This window comes from Podarcis pityusensis, assembly GCF_964106645.2.
Source record: "Podarcis pityusensis genome assembly, chromosome: W".
In the NCBI taxonomy this organism is placed as follows: domain Eukaryota; kingdom Metazoa; phylum Chordata; class Lepidosauria; order Squamata; family Lacertidae; genus Podarcis; species Podarcis pityusensis.
The window spans coordinates 25,447,912-25,466,406 of NC_138045.1; the positions used below are offsets into that span (position 1 = coordinate 25,447,912).

Sequence of the window (18,495 nt, forward strand, 5' to 3'; positions counted from 1 at the left end):
CCACAAGCAGCCTTTCCCCCACATTTGTCCTGATAACCAGCATCCTCTGTTTCATGGCGTGTATAAGCAGAGAATCCTGATTGTGTCAAGGAAGTCTGGGAATTAGACTTGGTGCTCTCTCAAGATGAGTCTGCCAGGGCATAAGAGCATGAGAGCAGCCCTGCTGGATCAGGCCATTGGTCCATCTGGCCCAGCATCCTGTTCTCACATTGGCCAATGAGATGCCTCTCGGGGAGCCCACAAACAGGACCTGAGTGCAACAGCACGCTCCCCTCCTCCAAGCCATACTGCTTCTCTTGGTGGAGTATGTTCTGTGGCCATTATGGCTAGTAGCCATTGAGCCTCACCATCCAGGATTTGGCATATTCTTGTGGTTCTTGACAACTGTCAGAAGCCACCTAGGCCTGCTAGTTTCATTGCTCTTGCTGTGGTAATGGGGAAATCAAAAGGACAGGCGGAACATGTAGTGACGAAGCCGGAAAACGGCAGGCTCCTTTGGGCAGCATTTCAGGTGCCAGAAAGGGTCTTTTGGATCACTGAAAAAATAGTGTCTGAACAAGAATAACAGGGCCCCTTGCTTTTGGGAAGGATCATCATTTGGTGGTGTGCCATATGCTTTGTATGCAGAGTCTCAAGTTGAAAGGCACCTCCACCTGAAAAAGGATTGGGCCACAGAGAGCTGCTGCCAGCCAGAGTAGACTTAATTAATTGTGGGGTTGGAAGGGATCACGAGGGTCATCTAGTCCAACCCCCTGCAATGTAGGAATCCAAACTGGGGGAGGTCAGAAATTCATTCTGACCTGGTAGAAGGCAGCTTTTGATTTCCTAACAACTCTCTCCATGAGGCAAAATGCCTGCACACCTGCAAGGTCCGCCCCTTCAGAAGTTGGACTCCCAAGCCCCATCATCTCCAGCTCTTGACCGTGTTCAAGATCACAGGCCGTGTGTGGAGCCAAAGTTTGACTTTGTGAGCCTTGTGTGTTGCCTCAGCCAGTCCAACAGTCCTGGTGTCTCTTCTGTATCCTTGCAGTGGGAAGTGCCGTGTGCCAGCATGGTGTGAGCCAATCCTCTGGAGAGGAGGCAGCGTGAATCAGCTCAGCTATCGAAGCCACATGGAATTGAAAAGGAGTGACCACAAGCCCGTCAGCTCCCTCTTCCTCAGAGGGGTAACACCTGCCCTGGCCAGGGCTATCGTCTATTCAGGGTTTTTAGTTGCCTGCTATGTGGCACCTCCTCGAATCTGGGCAGGCCCTGACCAACAACCAGGCCCCTTTCCACAGAGCTCCTCCTTGGCCAATGACTTCCGGTGCAGGGAGTGGGCAGGTTTTGGCTCTGTTAAATCCCTAGGCTTCCATTCTCCACTGTTCTGAGTACACGCTGCTCCTGCAGGCATGGCAGACCACATGGGCTGAACTGTATACCTTAACCGTTGGCTCCATTCATGCAATGGAGCTTCTGTGGTACTTGGCTTGGAGCATTTGGCTTCAGCCCATTGGCTCTGGAAGTCACAGCCGCTGCCATCCTGGGGAAGCTCTCAGAGTTACAGTACTTGCCTCTTTCAGGGCTGGGAACAGGGGGGTGCATCAGGCCTTTCTGCTCTTAACTCATGCCCCCCCCTTTCAGTCCATAGCCCCAACAAATGTGCTCTGCCCCCCCCATAGGTGAAGGTTGTGGCTGACCGACGGTACCGGAAAGTGTTTGAGGATATTGTTCAGTTGATGGACAGGATGGAGAACGAATTCCTTCCCTCCCTGGAGGGAGGTAAAGACGAATAGGATCCTCTCCAACCCCTTAAAGAGGGTTTGCTGCAAAAAGACCAGGGGGGAAAGAAGCCCTTGGCCCATCTAGCTCAGTCTTGAGCGGTTCCCCAGGATTTCCGGGGGATCTCTCCCAGCCCTACCTGGAGATGCTGGGGATAGAACCTGGGACCTTTGCATGCAAGGCAGATGCCCTCCCACTGAGCGGCAGCCTCTTCCTCTTCCTCGCAGGCAAAGACTCCAGGGGTAGCCAGCGTGGTGCCCTCCAGATGCTGGACTACAACTCCCATCATCCCCAGCCAACATGGCCAGTGGCAAGTGCAGCAAGATCTGGAGAGCCCCACGTGGACCTGTTGCATGTGCAGTCCCCTAAATGAGAGCCCGGGGCCAAGGACAAACTTCCCCCTGGAGCACGTTTCCGTGCTTCTGCTGAAGGCAAGCACTCTCTTTCCTCCCCCCCCCCTTTTGCTCTGCAGTTTCCGTTTGAGAATGTGAAGTTCCGGCAGCTGCAGAAGGAGAAGTTCCAGATCACAAACAATGGGCAGGTCACCCTCCACTTCTCCTTTATCCCCAAGCTCAGTGACAGCCAGTATTGTAAGCCATGGCTTCGCGCTGAGCCCTGCGAGGGATACTTGGAGCCCAGCACGTCTCTCTCTGGAATCAGAGAACTGTAGAGTTGGAAAGGGACCCCAAGGCTCATCTAGGGAAGGCCTTGGTTTCCTTTTCATCCCCCCTTTTCCCCTCCTCTTCCCAACCCTCCTCCCTCAAACCTTGGGAGTTTGGTAGAGCAGGGGCGGCTTAACATTTGTGGGCTGCATTGCCCCATGCTCAAGCCTCCAAGGGCCACACGTCAAAGCAGCTGAGCCCAAAGTGTAAAAGTGTGTGTGACCAGCTTTAAACACACACACACACACACACACACACACACACACACACACACAAATGAATTGAAGCAAAACAATGCTGGAGGGTCCCAAAACACCTTTTGGCATCGCAGGGAACCAGTGAGAGCAGTCCGTCCAAAAATTACCTTTTTTAAAAAAAAAATGCGTATTTTTATGTTGTGGAGGCACAAAAATATCTTGGGGAACATATAGAACTAGCCAAACTTTTAAAAACTCAATGAAATGTAAACTAAAAAAGAAAGTTACATTGGGGGTGCAAAAATCCTTTCCCTTTTTATATTCTTTTGTTAGGATCACTTTCTCTCACCCCCCAGTATCCTGTCACCATCTTCTGTGCAGCTGCTGCTTTGGAGGACTAGAGAGGAAAGTGGGGTGGGGGTGGGAACTGAGTCGCTTCTTCTCCTAATTCTTGAAGTTAAGGTTTCCCCCATACACCTGTGAGAACAGGAGGCTGTACTAGATGGGCCACTGGCCTGATCCAGCAGGCTCCTATTGTGTCCTTCTGTTCAATTATTCACCGTCTTAACTTTTAATTTACAGACAAGCCAACTTGGCTGTGCCAAAGAGTGTATCTACCTGACCTCCTCCCGTTTTAGGTGAGACGGTGGACATTTCCCTGGATGTGTACGTCAGCAAGGAAGAGAAGATTGAGGCTATCTTTGTCCTTCACCTTGACCGTGGCAAGGACTATTTCCTCACCCTCAGTGGGAGCTACCTACCAAGCTGCTTCGGGACCTCCTTGGAAGCCTTGTGCTGGATGAGGCAGCCGATTGGCGAAGTTCCCGTCACCAGACTTATTGACCTGGTAGGGAAAGGGGTTGATTTACCTGGCAGGTTCATGTGCTGAATGTCTACCCTTCCCACTCTGCTTGCCTGCTTGAAAAACAGCTGCTCTTCCACTCAGCAATGTGGGGGCTGGGGGTCCTCCGCTGCATTCAGCTTCAGCTTCTGTAGCTGTGCATCCGCTTCCTGTGTGCTGTTCATGCCCTTTGTTTGCCTTGACTGAGTCATCCCAGGTTCTGGTCCTCCCACCTGCCCTTTCGCAGGGCCACTGAACCGTGTGCATTTCCCTGCCATCTGCCCAGATACTGTTCAGCCAACGGGCTGTTTCTTTCTCTTCTCAGGGCCTGTGCCATTAACACCCTTGGTTGTCTTTTGCTCTTGCCTTCCTCCTCTGATCTCAGGGAGAAGACAGATTCCTAGAAAAGGTAACAGTTGGTTTGGTTTCCTCTAGATGTTCTTGTAGCGGGCTCAAATCAGGTACAGGCAACGCCCCGTTTACACAGGGGTTGCGTTACAAGGTACTGTGCGTTTAAATGAAATTGCGTATATTGGGGACAGCATTGGAAAAGCCTGCAAACACCCTCTCAACTTCCGGAAACCCTTTTGAAAGGCCTTTTGAAAACCAGCAGCACTTGCCAGACTCCCTGCAAAACTCCTTGCTCCAACTCTCCACAGGCCTGAAAGGTCGGTGCCAAAGCTCCTGGGAGGGAGTCGAGATGCTGTTTCCATGCCGCTTTGCCGCTTTTGTGCTCTTGGGGGGGACATTTTTGCCCCTTCAAGTGCCCCTTCCAGCTTTGCGGCAGTGTGCATGTGCCTCGAAGGCACGTAAATGGAGTTGCCCTTGTCAACGATCAGCAGCTGCTCCATGCAGTGGCAGCTGGTCCCTTAGGGCAAACCAGGCACTACCCCACCAACCTGACTTTGCTCTCAGGCAACCCGCACCTGCCTGCCTTCTGACTCAAATCCAGTCCAGGTGGTTGGTCTCTTCCCTAGTCTCAACGTGGCCCTTGTAGAACTCGGCAGAGGAGAACGGAGACGAAACCAGAATTTGCCATCACTGCTTGTCACTGATTTTGCGCTGCTTGACTCTGGGTCCGCTTGCGATTGGCAGCACGGGAGGCAGAAAGCCCAGTCTCATGATGCAGGCGCCAGCCCCCTCTGGCCCCAAGAGCCAGTTTTCTCCTTGTCTCTGTGCTCAGCAACTGCTGCACAGACTATGACACTCTGGCTTACTCTTACCACCTGAGCACTGACATTTGGGAAGCAGTAGTGGCTGCTTTGGGGTGGCTCAGGGAAATGTCACTCCTCTCGAAATCAGATCTACTTGGGTGTATTATCCTAGCCACAAGGAGACAGTGGTGACTGTCAATTTGGACAGCTGTAGACATTTAGAACCATGGAGGATATGTTTATCAGCGGCTACCGGTCAAGGCTATTTCTTGCCACTATTATCAGAAACCACATGCTTTTGATTACCAGTTTCTGGGGAACATGATGGACAGAGTGCTCTTGTCCCCGTGTCCCTATGGACTCCCAAGGGCATGTGGTTGGCCATTGTGGGAACAAAATGCTGATCTAACCCAGCAAGGCTCCTGTGTTCTTTAGCATGCACCAGCTACTCTTGCACTAAGACTCTGATACAGTATGTGTCATTCCCCACACCAATACACTCTCTCTCTCTCTCTCTCTCTCTCTCTCAAGACAGGGGCGGGGAGTATTGGCGGCGGGGGAGGGGGGATGAACTGGGTCCTAATCAACAGCTGCCCTGGGGATGAGGGGATCAAATTCTCCATCCTTGCCAGCTCCTTTTAGTGATGGGCTGCTTGCCATTGCTGTGCTCCTAAAGCTCTCTTGCTCCCCCCTCCTCTCTTTCTCTTTCTCTTGAATGTGGTAGCTTGAGATAGAACTAACCACCCTGAACATTTCTGGAGAGGAAGATGGGAAGGAGGCCGGAGGCATTGTTCACCAGCTGCTGTGTGCTGCATTGCCCAGACAAAGTCGTGGGCTGGGGCTCCAGCTGTTGTTCAGTTTCTACCACTGCCTCTGCAACGTGCTCTAGACAAGGGGTGGTGAACATGTGACCCCATCATCTCATCATGCTGGCTGGGGCTGCAGCCCATCAACCTATGAAGGCCCATCCATGTTCTGTTGCTGTTTTTGTTACTTATTTCCTGCCCTTCACCCTAAGGTCCCAGGGCAGGTTCCAGCAATTTAAATAAAATGTTAGCCAAACCTCATGTCCACAGCTGCATATTTAGTAAGCTTTTGGGTGAACTGCACATCCGGAGTGGGAGGATTAAAAGCTGCATATTAATAGGGGGAGGGGGAGCTTGGATTTGGGGTGCGAGCAATTTGTTTTTTGTTTTCCCACTTGAGATGCTTGCTGTGGCTAGGGCCGGGCGATATGTCAATATAGATATATTTTCAAATCAGCTTGAAGTCTAGATAGTGAGACTGGTTTCATAATTTCTGACCTGGCAATATATTGCGAATCATGATGTGTGTGTGTACTATGCAAAAAACACCATGTGGGGGGAAACTGTGAAGCCAGACAATGCTTCTCGAGATTCCTGCAGCCCCTGTGGACTCTGCCGGTTCAGCTTTCCCCTGCCCTCCTGCAGGGGGCAGCAAAAATCACAATGCGGGGGAAACCGTGAAGCCAGCCAATGCCTCTACATAGCTCCATCATATTTCAGACATCGCGATATATTGGTGTATTGCAGTGTTTAGCTAGTGATATATCACCGTGTTGAAAGCCAGCTATCGCCCAGCCCTAGTTGTGGCCTCAGAGGGCAAGACTTGTCCACCCAGCTGGAGCAAGGAAAGAATGCATACAGGCACACATTCTGTCAGGCTCTCATGCCAGTCCCGCTTGTCATTGGACCTCCAGGAGAAGCAGTTTCTGGATATCGTACCCCAGGATGGTGATGACTCCACTGAGCGGCCAAAGAGATCTGGCTTTTGGTGGACCACCTCTTCAAGAATGCCTGCCACCAGGTGAGCTGAGGGGGACGGTACCATTGAAAGGATGGGTGTGGGCTGGAATCCAGTGCCAGTTTTGGGGTGTGCAGGTTCCAAACGTCACAATTGATTTATATCTTAGCTACCGATTCGCTCTTACAAGCTCCTGCTGTGAGTATAGTGGCACCTTGGTGGAGCGGCAGCGGGTGGGACATCCAGCATACGGTCTTCCTTAGAGCGACTCAGAAGAACCCAAGTGTTCACAACCATTGTCTGTCTCTCCCTAGCAAAGCGGCTCTCTGAGACTCGCCACTAGAAGAAGCGGGGAATGATTTCACTCTCCCATTGCCCCAAATCATGAGAAGGGTAGTAGGAATGCTACTGTGGAAAGCAGGCGGGATACAATTCTCAGCCCTTGTGCCAGCTCTCTTGGTGATGGGCTTCTCTCCATTGTGGCATTCCTCGACCTCACATTATGCACTCCAGGCCTGGATTGTTCTTCATGCTATCCAGGATGTACCTCATCCCTTCCTAACGCATGGGTGATACTCTGTTTCAGGAGGACCTCTTCCAGACCCCGGGCATGCAGGACGAGCTGCAGGAGATAACTGAGTGCCTGGACACCAGCATTCCCGAGACGATCCGTATCCTCTTTGGGGGGCATTGTTGGGGAGTAGGGCTGCTTGGTGGTTTTCTTTCGCTCTTGGCTGGAGTGGACCTCACTTTTATATACCTGGTGGCTTAGGTTCCTAGGCCACTCCATCCTTAAGGCTCTGGGACACAGCACAATGAAATGCCCACAGTAAAGTCCAGTCATGCATCCAAACAGCTTAACAGCTTTAACCCCCATTTGAAAACATCAGCCTGGCTAGATAGAGCAGAGGTGGGGAACCTTGACAGGCCCGCAGGCCCCACATCTAGCGTCATACGTGGTGTCAGGTGTGGAGACAGGTAAAGGCATGGCTGCAAAGGAGCTTCAAGGGCGTGTTCAATGTTCTTTGGCAAGCAGGGTTTCTTGACCACACTTTTGGAGTTGACCACTAGTATTTGTTGTTTGGATTGAAACCATGCCTGCAGAAGGACATTTCCTCAGCAGATCAGCTTTGCAGGCAGCTTCGTCAAGAGGGGAGGTGTGGGATAATTACAGTGGGATGGCTCAGCTGGTAGAGCGTGACACTCTTAATCTCAGGGCTGCGGGTTCAAGGTCCACCTTGCGCCAAAAGGGGGAACTTGCAAGGTGGGCCCAGATGTATAAGGACCAAGCTTCTTGCTTTGGACCAGCCTGGGAAGGAGGCAGGCTGCAGGTAACAGGACAGAACACTTTCCTTGCCAGGCTGTCAATAGCTGGCAGTGACCACTCGGTGGCCGAAGCTCTGCTCATCTTCCTGGAGGCAGTGCCAGAACCAGTCCTTTGCTATGAACTGTATCAGTGCTGCCTTGAGTGCTCACATGACAGCCACCTCTGTCGCCAGGTCGGCCCCAGAGCCCCATCTCTTCCTGGCTGGTCTGCGGTGTGTACAGAAGCATAGAATCAGAAGGGATTTCCAAAGTCATCTAGTCCAAATGTTGCCGCGAGTAACAGGAAATCCACTAAAACATCCCTGAAAGCCAGTACACCAGCACACTGGCAGGAGGGCTAGTCTGGTCTGGGAAGCCTTGTTAACTGCAGAGGTTGCTGATGTCTCCTTTGATAACCATCCCTCTCGGTTGTGGAGGGGGGTGGGGTGCGCACATGTTGTCTTTTTGCTTTCTGACCAGGACTTGTAACAATAGCCCACCTGTTTCAGTGAACCTTGCTTGAATTTCCAACCCAGGAAGCGGCCATATACTGGGCCATCTAGCTCAGTATTGTCGAAATTGACAAGCAGTGGCTCTCCAGGATTTCAGACAAGGGATGTTCCCTACCCTCCTGGGAGATGCTGGGGGTGGAGCCTGAGACTTTCTGCATGAAAAGCAGGTGGTTTACTGCAGAGCTATGGCCCTTCCCCCAAGATAGCTCAGTTGGTAGAGCATAAGACTCTTCATCTCAGTGTCCTGAGTTCGAGCCCCACCTTAGGCATTGCAGGGGGTTCGATTAGTTAACCCTCGTGGTCCCTTCCGACTCTACAGTTGTATTATTCCCCAAAGTTCCCAGCAGAGTTCTAGTCCGGTTACCATTTTAAACATTCTATTTTTTTATGCCAGGTCTAAAACTGCAAACATAACAAGTACACAGTGCTAGTGATCCATGCCCCTCCTCTAGCAAAGCTCTGCACTGAAACTCCAAACCGCCCCTCCCTGTCTTGCCGGTGATCTGCCAGTTGCCGCGGTCGCACCAGAACGTGTTCCGCTTCGTGGTGGCTTTCCTGCGGGAGCTGCTGAAATACTCTGAGAGCAGCAACGTCAGTGGCAACATGCTAGGTAAGGCCTGCCTGTCCTGGCTGGGAGCTGGCCTTCCTCCTGCTCCCGCCTCCTCTCATGCAAATGTTTTCGCTTCCCTGCAGCCACCCTCTTCGCCAGCCTCCTGCTACGGCCTCTGCCCAACGTTCTGCCGAGTGCCATCGGCTTCCTCCTGGGCTTCCTGCTGGGGGCGGATGACTACGAAAGGTGCCAAGCGTGACTGGAGACGAAGTGGGGAGGGAAGAGGCAAGGCCCAGCCTCTGTTCTCTGGTGCCTGCCCTTCCCCTTGTGCCATCTTGCCATGTGCCAGCTCCCTTCCCTGTGCTTCGCCCTTTCCACCTTTTCCACTTGACTACTGACACGCTTGCACACTTGGCTTTCCACATGGTTCCAGGGCATTGGCAGCAGGTTCAGGGTGCTTGGGGAGGGACCCTGTTGGAGGACAGACATTCCCCTGCCCATCCTCCTACCACCACTGCTGCTCTCAGTCCCTGCGCAGTAGTCCACGCTCTCCCCTTCTGCTGCAGCTGAGCATGTGCTACTCTTGGTGGGTACCAGGCATAAGGATTCCTGGCCTGTCCTGGGATTGCAGGACCTCTTTCTCTGTCCCCCCAGCCTTGATGCTCATCAAGAAGGGGCAGGGCAGCCACTGTGGCCCACGTACGCCTTAGCCTGCTCTCTATAGTTCAGCTATCTGTCCCCATTCTGCCAAGTAGAGTTCTAGGGTGTTCATTCTTCATGAAACACTAAGCACTGCCTAAAGGGACCAGGGAGGAGGAGGGGGCGCAGGCTGGGCAGCAGGAGGGGAGCTGAGGCCGTGGGTACAGCTGGGTTGGGTTGGGCTCCCCACCCGACCCCAAGTTCTGCAACTTTGTCTTTCTGCTTTTCTGTCCTGGGTTCCTGTACTTGGTGCACCCACACTCTTAATTTACTGGGAAACGGTTGTTTCAAAATGAAAGATCTGTTGTGCAGAGATTGTTCTAGTGTTTGGAGGGGAGCTACACTTGCCTTTGCTGGTTTCTCCACTGCTCTGAAGCTCAGCCAGACTTTCCAAATGGAGCCGCCTTGGGCCCTCGCAGCACACATGAGGGAGAGGCTGTGGAGAGGGGGTGCTGCATGGGGCATCAGGTCGTGCAGATACCATGGAATCTGACTTCGCTCTTCACAACAAGGCTTGCAGGTGCAGAAAGAGGGCTACATTGCTTCCCCAAGGTGTTTCTCAATTGCTCTCCTTCCTCATACTGCGTGCAGCTTGCAAGTTTCAGCCCAGCAGCAGCTGGCTGCGAATTATTGCATAGACTCTTGAGGGGAGGTCTGCTCCTCTCCAGCCTCCTTTCCTAAAGGAGAAGCAGAGGCAGGGCTCAGGGTGTTTCTGCCTCAAGCAAAAACATCCTCAGCTGGTCCTGGCAGTGGACATTAGAAATTGCTTTCGATATGGAAAAGAGTGGAATGCAGGAAAGTGGCGGGAGGGGAGTGTGTTAAAGAAAAAGGGAGGAGTTTTCCAAACTAAAATTGGGGTTGAAGACAGAGCTCTATTGAGTCACAAAAGGGGCTTCTGCCCGCCCAGTGGAATTTCCGGCTCCCCACATCCCAGCGTCTTAAAACACAAGAAGAGCTTGGGGAGTCAATTTTGTGCATAAGGTAGATGTTTGGCATGGTCTGTCCTTGATGTGAAAAGAGGATCCTTTCAATATTTACTTTGGTGAACTACAGCTCCCACAACAACAACTCTGAAGGTGACGCAGATGTTCAGAGCGGGGTGCTGATAATGCCAAGGTCATAAGTTTGATCCCTGTATAGGCCAACTGCATTATTCCTGCATTGTAGGGGATGGAACTAGATCAGTGGTTCCTAATTGGCTGATTACTGAGGACCCCTTATTTTTCAAAAGCCAAGCTGCAGACCCCCTACTTTTGAAAAATTTGATAACTCTATGGTAGTTACCTCTGCAAAGCAATTTTTTGAACAAAATGTGGGGTAATAAGCAAAGGATTTTAGGTATACTAAAAACAACAAGACCGTCCATAAAATGTATGCTATTGCCATGCCAAAATGAGAGAAAATTAGTTGGAGGGAGGCAAGGGATGGGGCCACGGACCCCTGATTGGGAATAAGGGAACTAGATGGTCCTCGGTGTCCCTTCCAACTCCACAATTCTATGATCCTGTGTCTTAAACACAAATCTTGAGGAATAGTGTGTGTGTGTGGGTTTCTGTTTGAACTTTCCCAGCCTTTGCTTTATTCTGATTTGTGCTTGCGTCCCTACTCCCCACGTGTAGAATTGCTATACGTTTGGATTTTCCTGGACATTCAAGCGTTTCCCGCATGGACACTTGTTTCCAACGGCCAAATCCCGGCAATTCCGGGCGGATGGCAACCCTACCCACTTGTGCCAGATTGCCTGGCATACATTACAAGCATCTAGTCACATCCCGGGGCTAGCCGACCTGACGGGAAGAGTCCGCGACCAGAAGGAGGAGGAGTACCAGGAAGAATGGACAAAATTCAAAGATTATTTAGCTAAATATGTCAAGATAACCTAATTGGAAAAGCTTGCAAATACGAGATAGGCTTAGGATTTAAATATGTAAGGATAGGAATTAAGATGTTTCAAGCTAGATTAGAAAGAATGAAAGATGTGAAGTGATCAAGTTATTTTTTATTTTTTTTGGAGAAGATTGATTTTGGAAAACTGTTAAAATGAAATACAATGAAATTCAACCAGGGGGATTTGAGGAAGTCACTTAACAATGTTATCAAGATTGGTTTAATTGCAATTAGGATGTTTGTTTGTTTGTTTGTTTGTTTGTTTGTTTGTCTAAATTTTTTTTTTGGAAATTTAATTTAAAAAACTGAAAAGAAAAACACCATAGATTATCCAGAATCCCAAGCAGCGACATTGTGAAACTTTCATAGGAATAAAAGGTAGGGGGAAGGAGGCACAATGTCAAGCAGGCAACAGAATAAACCCGAGCACTGTGGGTCTAAAACCGGCCCCTGAATCTCTTGCTCCCCACTCTGCCCTTCTAACAAGAACATTTTTTTGCTTGCTGGATGGCTGTGTGCAATGAGAGCTCAGTCACTGAGGAAGGGTGCTGGCCCAGTGGGAGAAGTATGTGCTTGGCATGCAGGCGATCCAAAAATCCATTCAAGAGCAAAATTCCAGTTCTCATGTTTTCTGTCGAAATGGCTAATTTAAAGGGGAATAGCATGGTGCCTTCCACAGAGTCAGACCAAGGAGAAATTCTGTAAGCAAAGGTAGCAGGCTTTGAAAAGCTTATGCAGATACACAAGGACACATTGCTAAAAGAAACAAAGGGATTTGGAGGGACCATGAGTGAACAGGTAGTACCAGAATGTACAGAATTGTACCTAGAAAAAGGTTACAACTGGATTACCTTTTTGTAAACAAAAACAACAACCCCCAAAATAAAACTTGGAAGCAGCAGGACTCCTTAGGAACTCTTCAAAAAACAAAACACAAAACTGCATATCCCTACCTAGTCACCAAATGTGAGGGGAAACGTAAACCAGCATCTTACACTGCTTTAAATGATAGCCAGATTCTGCAATTTTTTACCACACCAGAAGTAAAAGCACAGGGCATTAATAAGTTTTTGAAAAATCATGCACTTCATTTGTAGGCAAGGGAAAGCTTTCTCAAATGTACAAAATCTTACTAAGACACACAATCTGTTGAAATGACCAAGCAGCGGACGAGATTCGGGGACAGTGGTGTGCCGCCTGGGGAAATGTTCCTTTCCATTCACCTTAAGCAAAGATGTGGTGACCTTGTGCATCCATAAATAACTTTCAGAAATGTATTTCATTACTTCCCAAAGCTTCTCAATGGGCTACCAAATGGCATTTCTTTCTCTTTTGGATGAAACTGGGGAAGCAGCTTTAGAAGAAGGGGTTGCTGACATTCACTGGCCTGGAAAACACCTGATGCCAATATGATGGCATAGCGGTGTCCGCAAATTGTGGGTGGTGAATTGCTTGGGTGGCCTCTCTTGAGAAACGTTGCCAGAAAATGGATGAACCTGTTTGTGATAAAAAGTGATTCGTAAAGCTGCAAACAGCAGGTGTCCCAAGGTTAGGGAGAAAACATGGCAACGAAAGAGGGGGGAGATTAGTTCAGGGTCAAGCTGGATGGGTTGTCAAGGAAACAGTGTCCTGCCCATCTTTGTGATATCTCGTGCTGCTTGTAGAAAAGACAGAAGCTACACATCCCCGTCGAGGGATAGTTGGGAGGAGTTGGCTGAACTGGGACGGAGAAGCAAGCAAGCAAGCAAGCAAGCGAGGGACCAACAGGGGAGATAGGTGTAGACTTTGCTTTGCTTTGCTTTCACTTTATCATTTCATTTTCATTTGTATATTTTGTGCACATATTTTCCTGTATATTTTAGACAGAGAGGAGTAGCAATAGGGTTAGAGGCAAGGTTCAGGGTTAGTGTTGTGTGAGCATTTTAAAGCAGTTGAGTTTAAACAGGAGCGGATTTCACCTGAAGAGATGGCCAGCATCGTGAATCTGTAAGTAGGATTTCGTCTGCTTCTTTTTTGTAATCTTCTGGGGCGAGGGCTTGGGGTCCCCCACACGGCCAGCATCCCCATGGAATTTAACCCCTTCCTGAACAGCTTAACTTCTCTTCCCACCCCCTTTCCCCGCCTTCCCATTCTCCCTCAAATCTCATTGCAGCTCAGCTGGTTAGAGGGAGCTGCAGATAGCACCAAGGTTGCAGGTCCGATTCCCATAAGGTACAGCTGCATATTCCTGCATTGCAGGGGGTTGGACTAGATGATCCCCAGGGTACCTTCCATGATCATTATTTGGGGATGCTTTTTATTACATTCATAGCCCACTTTTCATCCAAGCAGTTCAAGGTGGCATTGATGGCTTGCCTTTCCCCCCATTTTCCCCCTCACAACAAACCTGTTAGGCAGGCTAGGGTGAGAGTGACTGGACCCAACATCAAACAGTGCACTTCATGACTGAGTGGGGATTTGCACTCGGATCTCCCAGGTCCTCCTAGTCCAGAATTCTAGCCACTATACACCCCCCCTCTCTCTACCCCTTCTCCGTTTCTCAACTCTTCAGCCATCAACTGCAACAGACAGGGGTTCTGTCAGTCTTCCTGTCAGTCACTCTGGCTCTAAGAGAGTTTTCATTGCATTCTTTGGCTCATCTATGCCTTGATGCTTTGACGACCTTCCTAGCAGCCCCCTTCGCTCTCCAGGCAGGGCTGCTGTCCTAACAGCATTATGCTGAGGGCTCTTTTAAATGCTGGAAATGCTTCCCTTATCTTTGCTTTGCTGGGGGTGGGGGGAGTGTTGGAATCCCCCCCCATACATGAGATGCACCACTGTGTTCCTGTGGAGAGCCGTTTGGGGTCTGTGGGTGCATAAAAAAACAAAAAGAGCCCTATTGCGTGGCGGGTTCCCGCCCCCCCCAAGTGGAAATAAAGACACATGACACAATTATTTAAGGTTAATGGGCTAAATATGGCCACAACTTGAGTGGTTACAGGTGATGAGTGGTATTGGCTTAGGCATTGGTCCTAACCGACTATCCGGCTTCAGCCCGTCCGCTTGAAGTCCGGGAAGGGTTGACCACCAGTAGGGGGAGTCCTGCTGATGCACATCAACTCGGACCCCCCCCCCCCCGGTCACCGCTCAGGGGCGTGCTTTAGGCCCTCACCTCCATAGGCTTCGAACAGGGCCACACACCCCAGAATCCTTTATCGGACTACCCTTCAATATGCGGGGCAGGTGATGGCGCTTCCTCCCCTCTTCCATCTACAGAACAATACCAATACCAATGCCTAACCGCCAATACCCAGAAAGTTGTGACGATTTGTTATGAGGTAGGCGGCGATAAATAGGGCTGGTCACGCTCCCTGAGCCAGCGATTGGCTGTCCAGGGGCTGAAGCGGCCAGGGATTCCCTCAGTCGCCTGCAACTCCACCTCCTTTGTAGGCGGAAGTGGCCTTGCTGGATCAGAGCAAAAGCCCATCTAGTCCAAACTCACAAGCAGTAGCCCACTCCTGCTGCTTCTCCTCTAGCTGTTTGCTTCAGAGGTAGAGTGCCTCTGTTCCTGGAAGCTCTATATTGCTATGCTGAGTAATAGTAAGAGATGCTGTTGTTCTCCTCCAACAATTGGTGTAATCTGCTTCCCAGCCCTGCAGGCTACTTGTCCTTGTAGCATCGGCTGCCTGCAAATTTCAGCAACGGATTAAACATGATGTGAAGAAGGTCCCACCAGCATTCTCAAATGAGTTGATTCAAAGCTCTCCCTCCATCTGCTTTCTCTCCAAGGCCACGATCATCTTGGATAACTCCTTCCTGCTCCTTTCCTTTGCTGGTGTTTTAAATAATAAATAAATAAACAAACAAATGATTGAAGATTTCTTAGTTTACAAAAAAACGGTGCATTGTCTCTTTTTTCCAGTTGTGTTTTCTACAGATCAGTTTCATTTGTTGTGAGGCATTAGTGTTGCATGCAGTGTTGGGTTAGGAAGAACAGGGGGGGAGGGGGGGGTCGGGTGGCAATGCTTCTCTTCTACTTAGTGTACAGGGGAAACTCGGAAAATTAGAATATCGTGGACAAGTTCATTTATTCAAGTAATTCAACTTAAAAGGTGAAACTAATATATGAGATAGACTCATGACATGCAAAGCGAGATATGTCAAGCCTTTATTTGTTATGATTGTGATATTATGGCGTACAGCTGATGAAAACCCCAAATTAACAATCTCAGAAAATTAGAATATGAAATGAAATCAGCAAAACAAGGATTGCAAATAGAGAATAGAGATTGACCTCTGAGAAGTAGAAGTTTCACCTTTTAAGTTGAATTACTGAAATAAATGAACTTTTCCACGATATTCTAATTTCCCGAGTTTCCCCTGTATGTGTGGGGTTTTGTGTTAGCATCACTTGTGTGGGTTCACTTACTATTCCCTTGTTGCATTTCCTTGGTGGTGAGAGAGGTTGGGGGGTGACCTAGGGTGTGGTTGGTGGTCTTTGGTTGGCTGCAGGGAGATTTGTTTTTGTGTGTGAGTGGGCACCTAGGGTACAAATAACCAGAAACCTCATCAAACTATACCTCCACAACTACAACCCCTCGTGGCGACAAATCAACAAATACCCGAGGAGATGCAACAACACCAAATGCTCCTTTCCTTGTTGATACGATGTCCTGCAGCCAAAGTAGTGTGTGAAATGATATGGGTCTGCCTGCAACTGTTAGGCCACCCGTATTTGTGTTATGGCTATGCTGCAAAGACTCCCTGTCTTCTCTTACACACACCCACCCCATTTTGGTTGTAGGCTTCTGTCTCAGGTTTTGAAATGTGTTGAGGAGGGGGCTTTACTGGGTTGTTTTTCACCTTTATTATGCATTTTGTGTTTTTATATTGCAATTTTTATGTTGTAACCAGTGCTTTTTTCTAGTGCTTTTTTATGTTGTAACCAGTGCTTTTTTCAAAAGGTTTGGGGTACTCTCATTTTGACTCAAGAAAATCACCATGTTATAGTTCAAATCGGGGGAAATAAATGCAGTACAGTAAATGGACAAAAGTGCAAAGATTCACAAAATGTTTCGGGGTGTGTGTACCCCTGCATCCCCCCAGAAAAAAGCACTGGTTGTAACTGAGACCTGTGGGTATAGGGCGGTATAACAACAACAACAACAACAACAACAACAACAAGGTCTTGTTGGGATACCGCCAGGGAGAGAAAGTCCATCATGGCCCCAAGCCGTGTCCGGATGTCCATCGATCTCCCGTAGACACGCAGTATCAGCAATTAGCGACATGAGCTTTCAGAAATAGCTTGCCACATTCCAGAGCTCATGCACACTCTATCAGCAGATAATGCACAGCAAAAGTAGCACTCAGGAGAGCATTATTTACAAGTTTTATTCAGCGTTGATCAGAACAAAAAAAACATGACTGCCTGCTTCAGTGTCTCCAGACACAGAGAGAGAGAAACGAAAGCAATAGAAAACATAAACTTCCTGTGAACAGGAAATGCGCAGACTCTGTGACTCACAAAGCCTGCTTCCTTTTAAGGTGGAACGGAAATATCCTAACAGGTCTGCCCCTCTCCTTCTCTTCTAGGTTCAGGCGACTGAGGGACATGGCAGCCCGCAAGAAGAAGGGGACCCGCAAAGTCCCCCAGAAGTCCAGGGTTGCTGTGGGCCCACGTGAGCCAATGCTTCCTTTTCATTTTGGAGCATAAGGAGGGGTGGCCTTAATGCTCTAATCCTCAACTGTGGAAAATAAGTAGAAATGAACTAACCTGCCCCCATGTCCTTTCCTTCTTCTCTTGTTGCAGATGGTTCAGAGACTGGCAGGGTCTGGGCATCGCCTGTGGTTAGTATTTGAGAAAACAGCACAGTACATACGAAATCCCTCACCCCCCACCCCCCCATCCACCAGTGCTGTTTATACCCCCATTTTGGCGGTCTCAGATGCAGAGAAGCCCTCCTGCCATGAACTGACAGCCTGACTCTTGCCATTTCAGCAACTGGAGAAGGATGAGATGTTCCTCTGCTGCGTGCTGGCCACTTGCTCGGAGGCCCGCCAGAGAGAAAAGGACAGGTTGAGGTATTCAAAAAAGATGGCTGTCAAGGCAATTGCGGTGAGTGAGAGGTTGCATGAGGTATCCAGGGGTGAGGTGGGCAGGAGAGCTGGGGATGGGATTGGGGGGATGCTGGGCAGAAGGAAGGCCTGGCGGGGTCTGGCCAAGAGAAGGGTTGTGCAGGCATTTGGCATGAAATTGCCAATTCCTGCACTGAGCTTGGGATTGGAGGAATCCACCTGATGTCCATAGGGAACTGACGTTTTCCCCCTCCTCCCTCTGTTCTCTATCAGGATCTCATGGGACGGATTGCATGCTTTACGCAGCCTGAATTGGCCCTTGCTATGGCGCTGGAAGCCCTTTACCAACTGAGGTATACCGGGTTTTTTGAGCTTGATGAGGAGCTGGCGGGGGGAAGGGGAGCAGAGTGTGGAAAGGTGTTACCAGACCTTGCCACTGCAGTGAATTCGACTGGAAGAATTGCTTACAATTTCTTGGGTTTCTTGAGTTCAAAAAGCTTTCTTTATGCAGCAACTATTTACAGAATGAGTGGAGATGTGAGAGAGAAAATAGAAGATATATTGTCTAGAGATGACTGCGAAATGGCTCAGCTTTTAGGGGTGGGATTAACTAAGACCAAGAGGCTTGCAACCAAGTGCCAGGTAGACTGCCACATAAACAGTGCCCTCGCGTATTTATTTTAATTTTACCTTTATTCATTTTTACCCTGTAAAATCTATACGCTGCTTGATTGTCAAAAGTGGTTTAAGCTAACACATGCATTCACTAGAACTTCAAGAGAATGAAATGTATTTGATGCTCCCCCCCCCCCCCAATATGAGACAGAGTCTAAAAAGGTTTCCCTCCTTCTCTCCAGCCTCATGAAGCCCAAATTACCACTGAAGCTCCACAGCCTGATTGTGCATGCAGCCGGCGCAGGACATTGGGTACAATATCATGTTTGAGGACTGGGAAAGGTTGTGGAGTACTGGGTTGAACTTTACTGCATGCAATGCTTTGAAAGAAAATGTAATGAAAATGATATATAGATGGTATATGACCCCAGTCAAACTTGCAAAAATATACCACCTGCCTGATAATAAGTGTTGGAAATGTAAAGAGAGTG

The 18,495-nt window shown here is 49.3% G+C and overlaps 1 protein-coding gene and 1 long non-coding RNA gene across 2 annotated transcripts in view; one reads left to right on the forward strand and one right to left on the reverse strand.

Moving 5' to 3' along the window:
* The window catches only part of LOC308467645 (inositol polyphosphate 5-phosphatase OCRL-like), a gene marked incomplete at both ends in the record, with an annotated part of 361,324 nt that extends 352,319 nt beyond the window's left edge, over positions 1-9,005 (forward strand). Inside the window, 11 exon segments of the mRNA XM_080989375.1 lie at positions 1,031-1,166; positions 1,662-1,751; positions 2,246-2,399; positions 3,259-3,467; positions 3,847-3,870; positions 6,336-6,390; positions 6,393-6,442; positions 6,966-7,050; positions 7,751-7,878; positions 8,695-8,806; positions 8,890-9,005. Of these exon segments, the coding sequence (XP_080845501.1) occupies positions 1,031-1,166; positions 1,662-1,751; positions 2,246-2,399; positions 3,259-3,467; positions 3,847-3,870; positions 6,336-6,390; positions 6,393-6,442; positions 6,966-7,050; positions 7,751-7,878; positions 8,695-8,806; positions 8,890-9,005 (1,159 nt within the window).
* LOC308467831 overlaps positions 1-18,495 on the reverse strand; it is a 702,857-nt gene that overhangs the window by 565,384 nt on the left and 118,978 nt on the right. The window lies entirely within an intron of this gene.